Source organism: Cherax quadricarinatus, chromosome 18, assembly GCF_038502225.1.
Source record: "Cherax quadricarinatus isolate ZL_2023a chromosome 18, ASM3850222v1, whole genome shotgun sequence".
NCBI lineage: Eukaryota > Metazoa > Arthropoda > Malacostraca > Decapoda > Parastacidae > Cherax > Cherax quadricarinatus.
The window spans coordinates 19,858,155-19,870,455 of NC_091309.1; the positions used below are offsets into that span (position 1 = coordinate 19,858,155).

Here is a 12,301-nt window from a genome sequence, read left to right on the forward strand (position 1 = left end):
TATTTTCAGCCAATTCCCATGTTGCAGTTGACTAAAATCATAACTATTTCCCTAGAACTTCATTTGTTCTAATCGGTTGAGTACAAGAATTTGCCCATTTACCGATTTCAACTACCCAATAAAGTGGTCAGAAATTGGCAATTTAGGCAATTTCACACAAATTTCAAAAGGTGCCAGTTTCAAAATAGGGTTCAGAATAGACAAGACAGACATTCATGAAACTAAAATAACATTTTATCTGTTCACTAGTCACGTCTCTAGGTCCCTCATACATTACTTTTGCTTTCCATTTTGAATTTTTATTCTCACAGAAAATAGAAAGTTTTCTGTTATGTATACTACTGCATCATTGTAAAAATGGTATAAATGATATCGGCGCACTTATGAAAGAATATTAGACTCGCCAGTTGACGTGTATTGCATGCGTGACTTGATTTGTTTATTATTGAATATTGGCAAAAATCGATAATTTTCGCTACTTTGAGCTCAATTTCAAGGTACTTGTCATCATGAAACCAATCAAAATCATCTCTAATTTTGTAATATATCTTCCATTCTATCAAGTGAGACCAAGGAAACGAGAATACAACCATAAATACCATATGAAAATTCACTAGAAAGTTTTAAACCAAAAACACAGTCAGTTTTTTTTCTCATTATGCACAGCGTGCTTCAGGATTTTTTTTATACTGTGCAGACTGACCACACAGACCCATTCTTTCATATATAGGCCTGCCAGCTTTCTTCCACCAGATTTGAAGACGTTAGAATTTAGGTGTACAAGTACGTAACCAACCGACCCTCAAAGGGTTAAATAGGACTCAAAGTGGGCAAAATCGCCAATACCTAAATATGACTAATGCACCAAAATTCGTGATAGCTTAATTTTGTCAATTTTCCATCAAATTTCATACTCCTTGTTTTATTACCTTCAGAAAAAGATTCTCTACAATTTCTTAAGAAAAAATCAATTTTGGGGGGGAAAATTCTTGGACCCTGTGGACAAGTCTCAGATCAGGGTTCTGGACCCTCAAAAGATTAATAATATCCCTATCCCTGTAAATGTTAATTCAGAATATGTATTATTAATATATTTAATGATATTTCTTAGATTTTTTTTATCAACCCAAGATAAATATGTTTTTTTTTTTTTTTCCCAACAAGTTGGTCGTCTCCCACCGAGGCAGGGTGACCCAAAAAAGAAAGAAAATCCCCAAAAAGAAAATACTTTCATCATCATTCAACACTTTCACCACACTCACACATTATCACTGCTTTTGCAGAGGTGCTCAGAATACAACAGTTTAGAAGCATATACGTATAAAGATACACAACATATCCCTCCAAACTGCCAATATCCCAAACCCCTCCTTTAAAGTGCAGGCATTGTACTTCCCATTTCCAGGACTCAAGTCCGACTATAAGAAAATAACCGGTTTCCCTGAATCCCTTCACTAAATATTACCCTGCTCACACTCCAACAGATCATCAGGTCTCAAGTATCATTCGTCTCCATTCACTCCTATCTAACACACTCCTGCACGCTTGCTGGAAGTCCAAGCCCCTCGCCCACAAAACCTCCTTTACCCCCTCTTTCCAACCCTTTCGAGGACGACCCCTACCCCTCTTTCCTTCCCCTATAGATTTATATGCTTTCCATGTCATTCTACTTTGATCCATTCTCTCTAAATGACCAAACCTCCTCAACAACCCCTCTTCTGCCCTCTGACTAATGCTTTTATTAACTCCACACCTTCTCCTAATTTCCACACTCCGAATTTTCTGCATAATATTTACACCACACATTGCCCTTAGACAGGACATCTCCACTGCCTCCAACCGTCTCCTCGCTGCTGCATTTACCACCCAAGCTTCACATCCATATAAGAGTGTTGGTACTACTATACTTTCATACATTCCCTTCTTTGCCTCCATAGATAACGTTTTTTGACTCCACATATACCTCAACGCACCACTCACCTTTTTTCCCTCATCAATTCTATGATTAACCTCATCCTTCATAAATCCATCCGCCGACACGTCAACTCCCAAGTATCTGAAAACATTCACTTCTTCCATACTCCTCCTCCCCAATTTGATATCCAATTTTTCTTTATCTAAATCATTTGATACCCTCATCACCTTACTCTTTTCTATGTTCACTTTCAACTTTCTACCTTTACACACATTCTCAAACTCATCCACTAACCTTTGCAATTTTTCTTTAGAATCTCCCATAAGCACAGTATCATCAGCAAAAAGTAACTGTGTCAATTCCCATTTTGAATTTGATTCCCCATAATTTAATCCCACCCCTCTCCCGAACACCCTAGCATTTACTTCTTTTACAACCCCATCTATAAATATATTAAACAACCATGGTGACATTACACATCCCTGTCTAAGACCTACTTTTACCGGGAAGTATTCTCCCTCTCTTCTACACACCCTAACCTGAGCCTCACTATCCTCATAAAAGCTCTTTACAGCATTTAGTAACTTACCACCTATTCCATAAACTTGCAACATCCACATTGCTCCTCTATCCACTCTATCATATGCCTTTTCTAAATCCATAAATGCAATAAAAACTTCCCTACCTTTATCTAAATACTGTTCACATATATGCTTCAATGTAAACACTTGATCTACACATCCCCTACCTACTCTGAAGCCTCCTTGCTCATCCGCAATTCTACATTCTGTCTTACCTCTAATTCTTTCAATTATAACTCTACCGTATACTTTTCCTGGTATACTCAGTAAACTTATTCCTCTATAATTTTTACAATCTCTTTTGTCCCCTTTCCCTTTATATAAAGGGACTATACATGCTCTCTGCCAATCCCTAGGTACCTTCCCCTCTTTCATACATTTATTAAACAAAAGTACCAACCACTCCAACACTATATCCCCCCCTGCTTTTAACATTTCTGTCATGATCCCATCAGTTCCAGCTGCTTTACCCCCTTTCATTCTACGTAATGCCTCACGTACCTCCACCACACTTACATTCTGCTCTTCACTCCTAAAAGATGGTATACCTCCCTGGCCAGTGCATGAAATTACCGCCTCCCTTTCTTCCTCAACATTTAAAAGTTCCTCAAAATATTCTCGCCATCTACCTAATACCTCCTTCTCCCCATCTACTAACTCCCCTACTCTGTTTTTAACGGACAAATCCATACTTTCCCTAGGCTTTCTTAACTTGTTTAACTCACTCCAAAATTTTTTCTTATTTTCATTAAAATTTCTTGACAGTGCCTCTCCCACTCTTTCATCTGCTCTCCTTTTGCACTCTCTCACCACTCTCTTCACCTTTCTTTTACTCTCCATATACTCTGCTCTTCTTATAACACTTCTGCTTTGTAAAAACCTCTCATAAGCTACCTTTTTCTCTTTTATCACTCCCTTTACTTCATCATTCCACCAATCACTCCTCTTTCCTCCTGCCCCCACCCTCCTATAACCACAAACTTCTGCCCCACATTCTAATACTGCATTTTTAAAACTATTCCAACCCTCTACAACCCCCCAGTACTCATCTTTGCACTAGCCCACCTTTCTGCCAATAGTCGCTTATATCTCGCCCGAACTTCCTCCTCCCTTAGTTTATACACTTTCACCTCCCTCTTACTTGTTGTTGCCACCTTCCTCTTTTCCCATCTACCTCTTACTCTAACTGTAGCTACAACTAAATAATGATCTGATATATCAGTTGCCCCTCTATAACTCTATAAACATGTACATCCTGGAGCCTACCCATCAACCTTTTATCCACCAATACATAATCTAACAAACTACTTTCATTACATGCTACATCATACCTTGTATATTTATTTATCCTCTTTTTCATAAAATATGTGTTACTTATTACCAAATTTCTTTCTACACATAGCTCAATTAAAGGCTCCCCATTTACATTTACCCCTGGCACCCCAAATTTACCTACTACTCCCTCCATAACATTTTTACCCACTTTAGCATTGAAATCCCCAACCACCATTACTCTCACACTTGATTCAAAACTCCCCACGCATTCACTCAACATTTCCCAGAATCTCTCTCTCTCCTCTACACTTCTCTCTTCTCCAGGTGCATATACGCTTACTATAACCCACTTTTCACATCCAATCTTTATTTTACTCCATATAATCCTTGAATTTATGCATTTGTAGTCCCTCTTTTCCTGCCATAGCTTATCCTTCAACATTATTGCTACTCCTTCTTTAGCTCTAACTCTATTTGAAACCCCTGACCTAATCCCATTTATTCCTCTCCATTGAAACTCTCCCACCCCCTTCAGCTTTGTTTCACTTAAAGCCAGGACATCCAGTTTCTTCTCATTCATAACATCCACAATCATCTTTTTCTTATCATTTGCACAACATCCACGCACATTCAGACTTCCCACTTTGACAATTTTCTTCTTCTTATTCTTTTTAGTAATCTTTACAGGAAAAGGGGTTACTAGCCCATTGTTCCCGGCATTTTAGTTGACTTTTACAACACGCATGGCTTACGGAGGAAAGATTCTTATTCCACTTCCCCATGGATATAAAAGGAAAAGTAATAAGACCAAGAACTATTAAGATAAAATCAAAGAAAACTCAGATGAGTGTGTATAAATAAACATGTATATGTATGTGTAGTGTGACCTAAGTGTAAGTAGAAGTAGCAAGACGTACCTGTAATCTTGCATATTTATGAGACAGACAAAAGACACCAGCAATCCTACCATCATGTAAAACAATTACAGGCTTTCGTTTTACACTCACTTGGCAGGACGGTAGTACCTCCCTGGTTGGTTGCTGTCTACCAACCTACTACCTAAATATGTATTGTATTGTATTGTAACACTGTGTCAATTATTTTATTTAGGTTGATGATGAAAGTCATAGTGAAAGCCAAGATACAGTTGATGAACATCATTATCAAACCCTAGAGGAAGTCAGGGAGGAGGTGAAAGTCAATGCTGAACAAGTCAAGGTGCCACCATCTGTACCGGCATCGTCCATCAGTCCTCCTGTTCTTGATACTCCTGAGGTATGTGAATGCTCATTTATTGAGAATAATTCTCCCATTGTTGGATGACCATTGTTGAGTATTTCTTCATGAGTGACTTGTGTCAAATATAGATCTTCAGTAATTCTGTTCTTTTCTTCAAATACTGTGTTCTTCCTTGAAATAATAAATCAGTCACTTTGTAATTTCACTAAGTTGTCAGATAAGAACACTTTCAGATACATTGTATGTGCTATATTCTTATAATGTTTGGAGAATAATAATCATATTTATCAGCTGCAAGCTGGCATGAAGGGAGGGAGACTGCTTATATAGCTTCAGAAATATACAGTTAACATAACTAACATTAAATGATTAACAATAAATAACATTGTTTAAAAATGATATAACTCTAGAATAGTATTTATAACATAGGAAGCACATATTACTGTAGTGAGGAAATAATTTATATCGGTTAACTGTAGCTAGATTTGTCACTTATTCTGGCAACTAAAACCACTGACTGAGGACAAATTTGCTCTCTTATTGGAATCACTGGGGCATGCATTGAACCTAGACTCTAAAAACTTGTGCTTTTATAAATCAAGTAGTAGTTATTTTTTAACTTGAATAACTCTTTCTTGCCTATTATTCTCATAGAATGCTCTACTACCTGATTTATGGAAACTTCACAAAAGAAATAGTGCTTGCACTTCCAGTAATGGGGCAGAAAATTACCCTTTTTTAGAATCTTAGGTGATGGTATCTATCTTGTACATTTTTGGGACTTAATGCATGTGAGGTTTATTTGTTTAAGGGTATGCAGCGACACTATTAGGGACAGCAAGGGAACATGTGTGTTTTCAAACACTGCATTACAATTGACACTAAACAAAGCTTTTACAATAATTGCTTTCAGCGATTATAATAAACATACTAACTTTTAGATAAATTGGCATTGTATACAGTGCCTGCAGTTTTCTGGAAAAAGGTTACCGTTCTTATTTATTAATTCAGTAAACTTTTGCTGAACAATATTATCTGTTATCTGTATGATGTTGAAGTTTATGCTTTTTTGTAACCACTGACATTTGTAAAAGTGTTTGTAATGAACCTGCCTTGGACTGTTCAGTATATGGATGTTGTAATCAAACTTGGATATGGTTGTATTCCACAGCTTCATAATAAAATATGAATTTTATATCAATATACTGCAAGTTTGTTGGAAATTTATTGGAAAATAAAAATATAAAAAAGACTTAAAACCCAGGTTCAATTTCTGTGCTGGTAGCAGCCTGTTGGTATTTCTCCTTCCAACCATTTGCTAATTCCTCTCTAACAATGTTTTGAATCAGTGAGTGGATCTCGCTGTGAATCTCAAGAAGTCAGTCTTCACTACCTTTGATATGTACCTTTGAAGAGTTTCGAGAGTTTATCTACTCTCTGAGCCCAGCCATGGGCCAGGCTCGTCTGGTCCTTGCCAGGTCAGCCAGGCTGTTGCTGCTGGAGGCCCACTGCCCCACATATCCATCACAGCCTGGTTGAAATTATAAATATACAAGCAGTAAAAATATTGCCTTTCAAATATTACAGGGGTCCCTGTAGAGGTGAAATTTTTCCAGCAACTCTCATGAGAAGAAGCAAGTAGTGTGAAGTACCATGAACATTTTTTTGTACTAAAATTGCTTTAAATAGCATCTAACATGTATAGTACAGTATAGTATGCATAAAAATGTAACTAATAACGTTAATAAAATTATCATTCTTATATACTTGAAAAATATCTATGAGAACACATTTTTATCACCCAAGAAAGTTGCAAAAGCCAATACATAAATAATTACACTAATGTGTTTTGAGATGGTGTAATGTCTAAAATATATGGTATCTGTCTTGTATAAAAAAAAAGGCATGTAAAGAAAAGATTTTATATTAACCAAAGTATTAACCAAGAAATGAGTGCCAGGATCATTACTTTCTTGCTTTTAACATATAGTCTCAAATAGTTACATAAGCATGATTTGACTTCATCTAACTGGATAGTGCCTACTGATTTACTAAATTTACAATTTTTGGGGTTTGCTTGAATTTATAACACGTTACACTACATAATTTTCCAACATTTCTTTTTTATTTAATTTTCTTACATAGAAGCTATTCCCTGAAAACCACACAAATTTTCCTGAGCAACAATGGTAATGTCGCAGCATACCTAGATAGCATTTAATGCATGATTGGTTCTGGCACTGTGCCGTGGGTCACTCAGGTGCTAGACGTGACGTGGACGGATGGCCCTTCCCAGGCAGCCCCACCTTCGGAGCCCCCTCCCCCTCCTCCCCCTGATGACGATTCTGACATCGATGCATCAGATGAGCCACAAAGTCTTCCAACTGAGGAGGAGGTGGGTATAGCACTAAAATATGATGAATAAAAATATATTCAATGTTAGTACATGTATTGTGTTACTACTGTTACAAGCTAAATCATAAAAGAAACCCCTAAGCATTGAAATTTGTAAAAGAGGCAATAAGCAGACAATTAGATGATGGACACATGAAACAGAATAAGTTTTTATTATAACAATGTTTACCTCAAGAAGCTTTATCAAGTTCTTCTTTCTTTCAACAAACCAACCGTATCCCACCGAGGCGGGGTGGCCCAAAAAGAAAAACGAATGTTTCTCTTTTTAAATTTAGTAATTTATACAGGAGAAGGGGTTACTAGCCCCTTGCTCCTGGCATTTTAGTCGCCTTACAACATGCATAGCTTACGGAGGAAGAATTCTGTTCCACTTCCCCATGGAGATAAGAGGAAATAAACAGAACAAGAACTAGTAAGAAAATAGAAGAAAACCCAGAGGGATGTGTATATATATGCTTGTACATATATGTGTAGTGTGACCTAAGTGTAAGTAGAAGTAGCAAGACGTACCTGAAACCTTGCATGTTTATGAGACAGAAAAATGGACACTAGCAATCCTACCATCATGTAAAACAATTACAGGCTTTCGTTTTACACTCACTTGGCAGGACGGTAGTGCCTCCCTGGGCAGTTGCTGTCTACCAACTTACTACCTAGACTTTATCAAGTTACCTTGATAAAACTTCTTCAAGCTGCTCTTTGAAATATTGACCTGATTAAAGTTTATGAAATTTCATATGTAATTATCATACAGGCAGTGAAAATGCTGAAGAGCAATACAACATAATCCTAGGCATTTGAAAGGAATTCACTTACAGTAGTTCTTGTAGAAATTAATATTTGGAATTGAGTAAAAATTTTAATTTTTCGAGAAAAATACTATGATTATTAATGGAATATGTGTATGGGCTAAGGCATTTGACTTATTGCTGTAAGGAGGTAGATTTAATCATCTATGTTGATAAAATAAATGCAGTTTTATTTTGTGGTATAGTTTAGGGTTGGTCTTTGTCTCAAGTCATGGGCTTTTCATATGCTGCAAAATTAGTCCACTACCCAGTGATACAAATGGCAATAAATAAATACCCATACACTAACTACTATTGAATAAAAGGTGGAGTACAAACAGTTTTTTTTCCACACAATATAGTTTTCTAACATTTCTTCACATTCTTAGGATGTGTGCAAAATCCTTAGAAAGACATTACTCATTTATGTTGTCATTTAACTTCTTGTATGCACCATATACATGGGGCCTGTAGCTGCTATTTGCTTTGCAAAATTGAATCCAATTTATATGCATACAATTCAGTATTAACTTATTTTCTTAGTTTTTCCATTCTCTTCCAATAGAGAATGTTTGTTTTACTTGCACACTCTATTTTCTTATTTTTCTGAGGCTTCATTTTTTCCTTGTATTGTTTAGTAATAGTTTAATTTTGGTACTACATTTAGCATGAAACTTAATGATTCATTATCTTTTGACAACCCAACAGTCAACTGTATAATTTTGGAAATATATACAAGACAAAGTGGAATCTCTACTATTCATCACTTTACCACAAACCTTAATTACTGACAAATTTTTGTTTGGGAACCACTGGCATCACACTTGGGCAAAACTGTGTTTGAGCTTGGCATTGTCAGCAGCAGATGTTTGCATATAGTAGTGGATGTCTAACCACCACTGTCTCAGTAATGTACTCACACCACTGCAGAAACTGAATACCTATTTTCTTATATGTAGCATAATGATAATGACTGATGTAAATAAGAGTGTCATTATCATGGGTTGTAAGCATTATTTATCATTTTGCAAATTTTTTTGTAACTGTTTAATAAGCATAGAAAGGTGAGCTTTGTTAATGCAGGAAGGTAAGGCAAATCTCTTCATGTATTTGGAATGTGTTGAGGGAATGGCAGTTGTTTGCAGTGGATTTAGGCTAAAATTATGAAAACTTCCACATATTTATGCAGTATTCTATGCAAACGGAAACTACTACTAGACTCAAAATTCTCATTTGGATAGTTTTATGTATGGATGTCTTAAACAGATGCCTTTGCTATATCAAAGAATTAGATGTCCCATGTTCCAAACTTTAGGAATTTCATTAGAAATGAAAGCTGTAGAAAAAGTGAGGGTATTCCTCATGGGTTATGTTATCACATTATTTTAGTGCAGGTGAGTATGTTAGAAAGTGAGAAAACTGAGCAAACACAAGATCATTAGAACAACTCTATGGTGCCAGTAAAATTGGATTATTCTGGTTATTGGCTATATCTTACCTTGGCTGGTGATTTGGCACATTATACTAAGAAAAAGTTACTAGTTTATCTTTTGTCATGGAAGTGTGTGGAGAAGGTTGATGTGGCCCTACTGGGTGAGGTGGATAGCTATGGTTCTTGTATTGATGTGGATGTAGAGTTGTCAATAGTTGATGGTTGTACTGGAATGTTCAAGTTTTCTGTAATGTGTGCCTGGTCTGTGTTACTTTATAAAGCTGACTACAGTGCATCAACTGCTCCAGAGTAGTGCTTCTAAATGTATGAAGATCGTTTTCAGTGGATTTCTTATTTAAGTGGTGTGATGTTAAGTGTTTATCTTGAGGTTCTTCCTCCCTGTCCTCTTCTTTTATTTGTCTTTCTCTTTATTGGGAATTGAGCTCCTCCATCAATTCTTCTGCAGCTGGTTCTTAGTTATTCTCTTCTAACAGTTTGTTTACATCATCTTCATGCACATCTTCATAGCTCTCACTTCTCGCCATCCCTGCTTGAGCCCCAATTTCCTGGACCTGATTTCTTACTGCGGTAAAATCAGAAAAATTATTTACCACAGAAGGCCATATTGATCTCAGCTTGCATTTATGGCTGAGTGGGGCACTTCATTTCATGCATAAGTGCATCTGCAGTGTTAAATTTATTCCAGAACTCGGGTATGTCAGTTTTGGAGCTGTCATTCATTGATGCAATTTTTGTCCATTACCTTATGTTTGTAGTGGCACTTAAATGCTTTGATAATTCCTTGATGTAGTGGCTGTATTAAAGATGCTGTATTGGGTGGTAAAAACACAACCTTCAGAGCACATTGTAACCAGATTTTGTTCATACTATGATGCTGTGTTAGTTCTTACATTCTTTATGGCAGGGTTGAGCAAACTGCAGCCCGGGGGCTGCATGTGACCTGCCTAAGGTTTTCATGCGGCCCACCAAGATCAAGTCATATACTAACGTATATGCAGCTGAATGAGCAAAACTTTGTTCATTTTCCTCTGTTGAAAACATGAGCTGTTAAACAAGCATTATCAGACAAATACAGTTCCCAGTTGACGACTTTAGAAGTTTGCTCACCCCTGTTTTATGGTGTAGTAGCTTGGATTTTTGGTCTGGTGTGAAATTTTGGTTGCAGTTTTTCAGTTTATGTTGCAAAAAAATTGCACTCTGCAATGTCATGTTTTAAGAGTAAATTTACTATGAGTCTAAAGCTCAAATGAGCACATTCATTTTTGCAGGGCAAAATGGCACTTTGTGGGAGGCAACCAAGAGATAGCATGATGTGGCAAAAAGGGAATAATATACATAATGCATGTATTCCAATATAGGTTGAGGTTCTAAGGCCAAATTTTTTGGGCAAAATATAAGGTGTTAACATATTCATGGGCATTATTCTGAAAGGTTCAAATATTTAAACTGCAATCTCTATACAGAAGAGTACAAGAATAAAGTAGCACTGCAATAAGCCTACTGGCTGTGATAAGGAGGTCCTGCCCACAGTCATGTATACCACCCCCTCTACAGTAAATGCAAAGACCAGTGTTTTAATTCCTCTATGAGAGCATGAAAACTCTAATAGACAGATACTGCAATTGGCCTGCTGGTCTATACTAGGCAAATTCAACTCTCACCCAAACACTCCCATTCATGGATCTGTCCAAACTTTGCCTTTTCCTCCACTCATTTCCAGCTCTGGTGCCAAACCAGCATTGACCTTTTTCTTCAACAAACCGGCCATATCCCACTGAGGCAGGGTGACCTAAAAGGACAAACGAACGTTTCTCTTTTTAAATTTAGTAATGTATACAGGAGAAGGGGTTACTAGCCCCTTGCTCCCAGCATTTTAGTCACCTCTTATGAGACACATGGCTTATGGAGGAAAGATTCTATTCCACTTTCTCATGGAGATAAGAGGAAATAAACAAGAACAAGAATTGGTAAGAAAATAGAAGAAAACCCAGAGGGGTGTGTATATATATGGTTGTACATGCATGTGTAGTGTAACCTAAGTGCAAATAGACGTAGCAAGATGTACCTGAAATCTTGCATGTTTATGAGACAGAAAAAAAAGAGACCAGCCATTCTACCATCATGCAAAACAATTAAGTTTCTGTTTCACACTCACTTGGCAGGATGGTAGTACCCCCTGGGTGGTTGCTGTTTACCAACCTACTACCTAGGAATACTTAACCAGATATTACAGCACTGTAGATGTGAGCACAATTTGAGGGACATGTGACTTAAGATGTTTCTAATACTGCTACACAATTCTAAAATTATGATTGACATACACATGAATGAGAATAGTTGGATGAGAGAATGACCTTCATAGCATGGGTTAGAAAGCCTACATCATTGCTCTTCTAGTCATGTTTTTATATGGGGGGAAGCACTGGAATTCATTGCCAGAACACACTAAAGGGCCTCTGCCTGCAAATTAATTTTAGACTCTACTTAGAAATCACCTCATCACCCATACTAAACCAGAAAAACACTTTACACCTACCAGTTACCCAAAAGTTACTCAAAAAACTAAATAATGTATGATTGCTCAACTATTTGATAGTGTACTTTAGCCCTTTGACTGTCGTAAGCCCCTTTCTGA

General features: G+C 36.9%; 1 protein-coding gene across 23 annotated transcripts in view; it reads left to right on the forward strand.

The window, feature by feature from the left end:
* Positions 1-12,301, forward strand: part of LOC128689428 (uro-adherence factor A) — an 828,046-nt gene that overhangs the window by 727,824 nt on the left and 87,921 nt on the right. For 22 of the 23 annotated variants that reach the window (XM_053777700.2, XM_053777698.2, XM_053777703.2 and 19 more), the window contains 2 exons: positions 4,882-5,046; positions 7,271-7,405. In XM_053777700.2, the coding sequence (XP_053633675.1) occupies positions 4,882-5,046; positions 7,271-7,405 (300 nt within the window). The remainder of the gene's footprint in view (positions 1-4,881; positions 5,047-7,270; positions 7,406-12,301) is intronic. The other variant, XM_053777718.2, reaches the window with a different exon arrangement.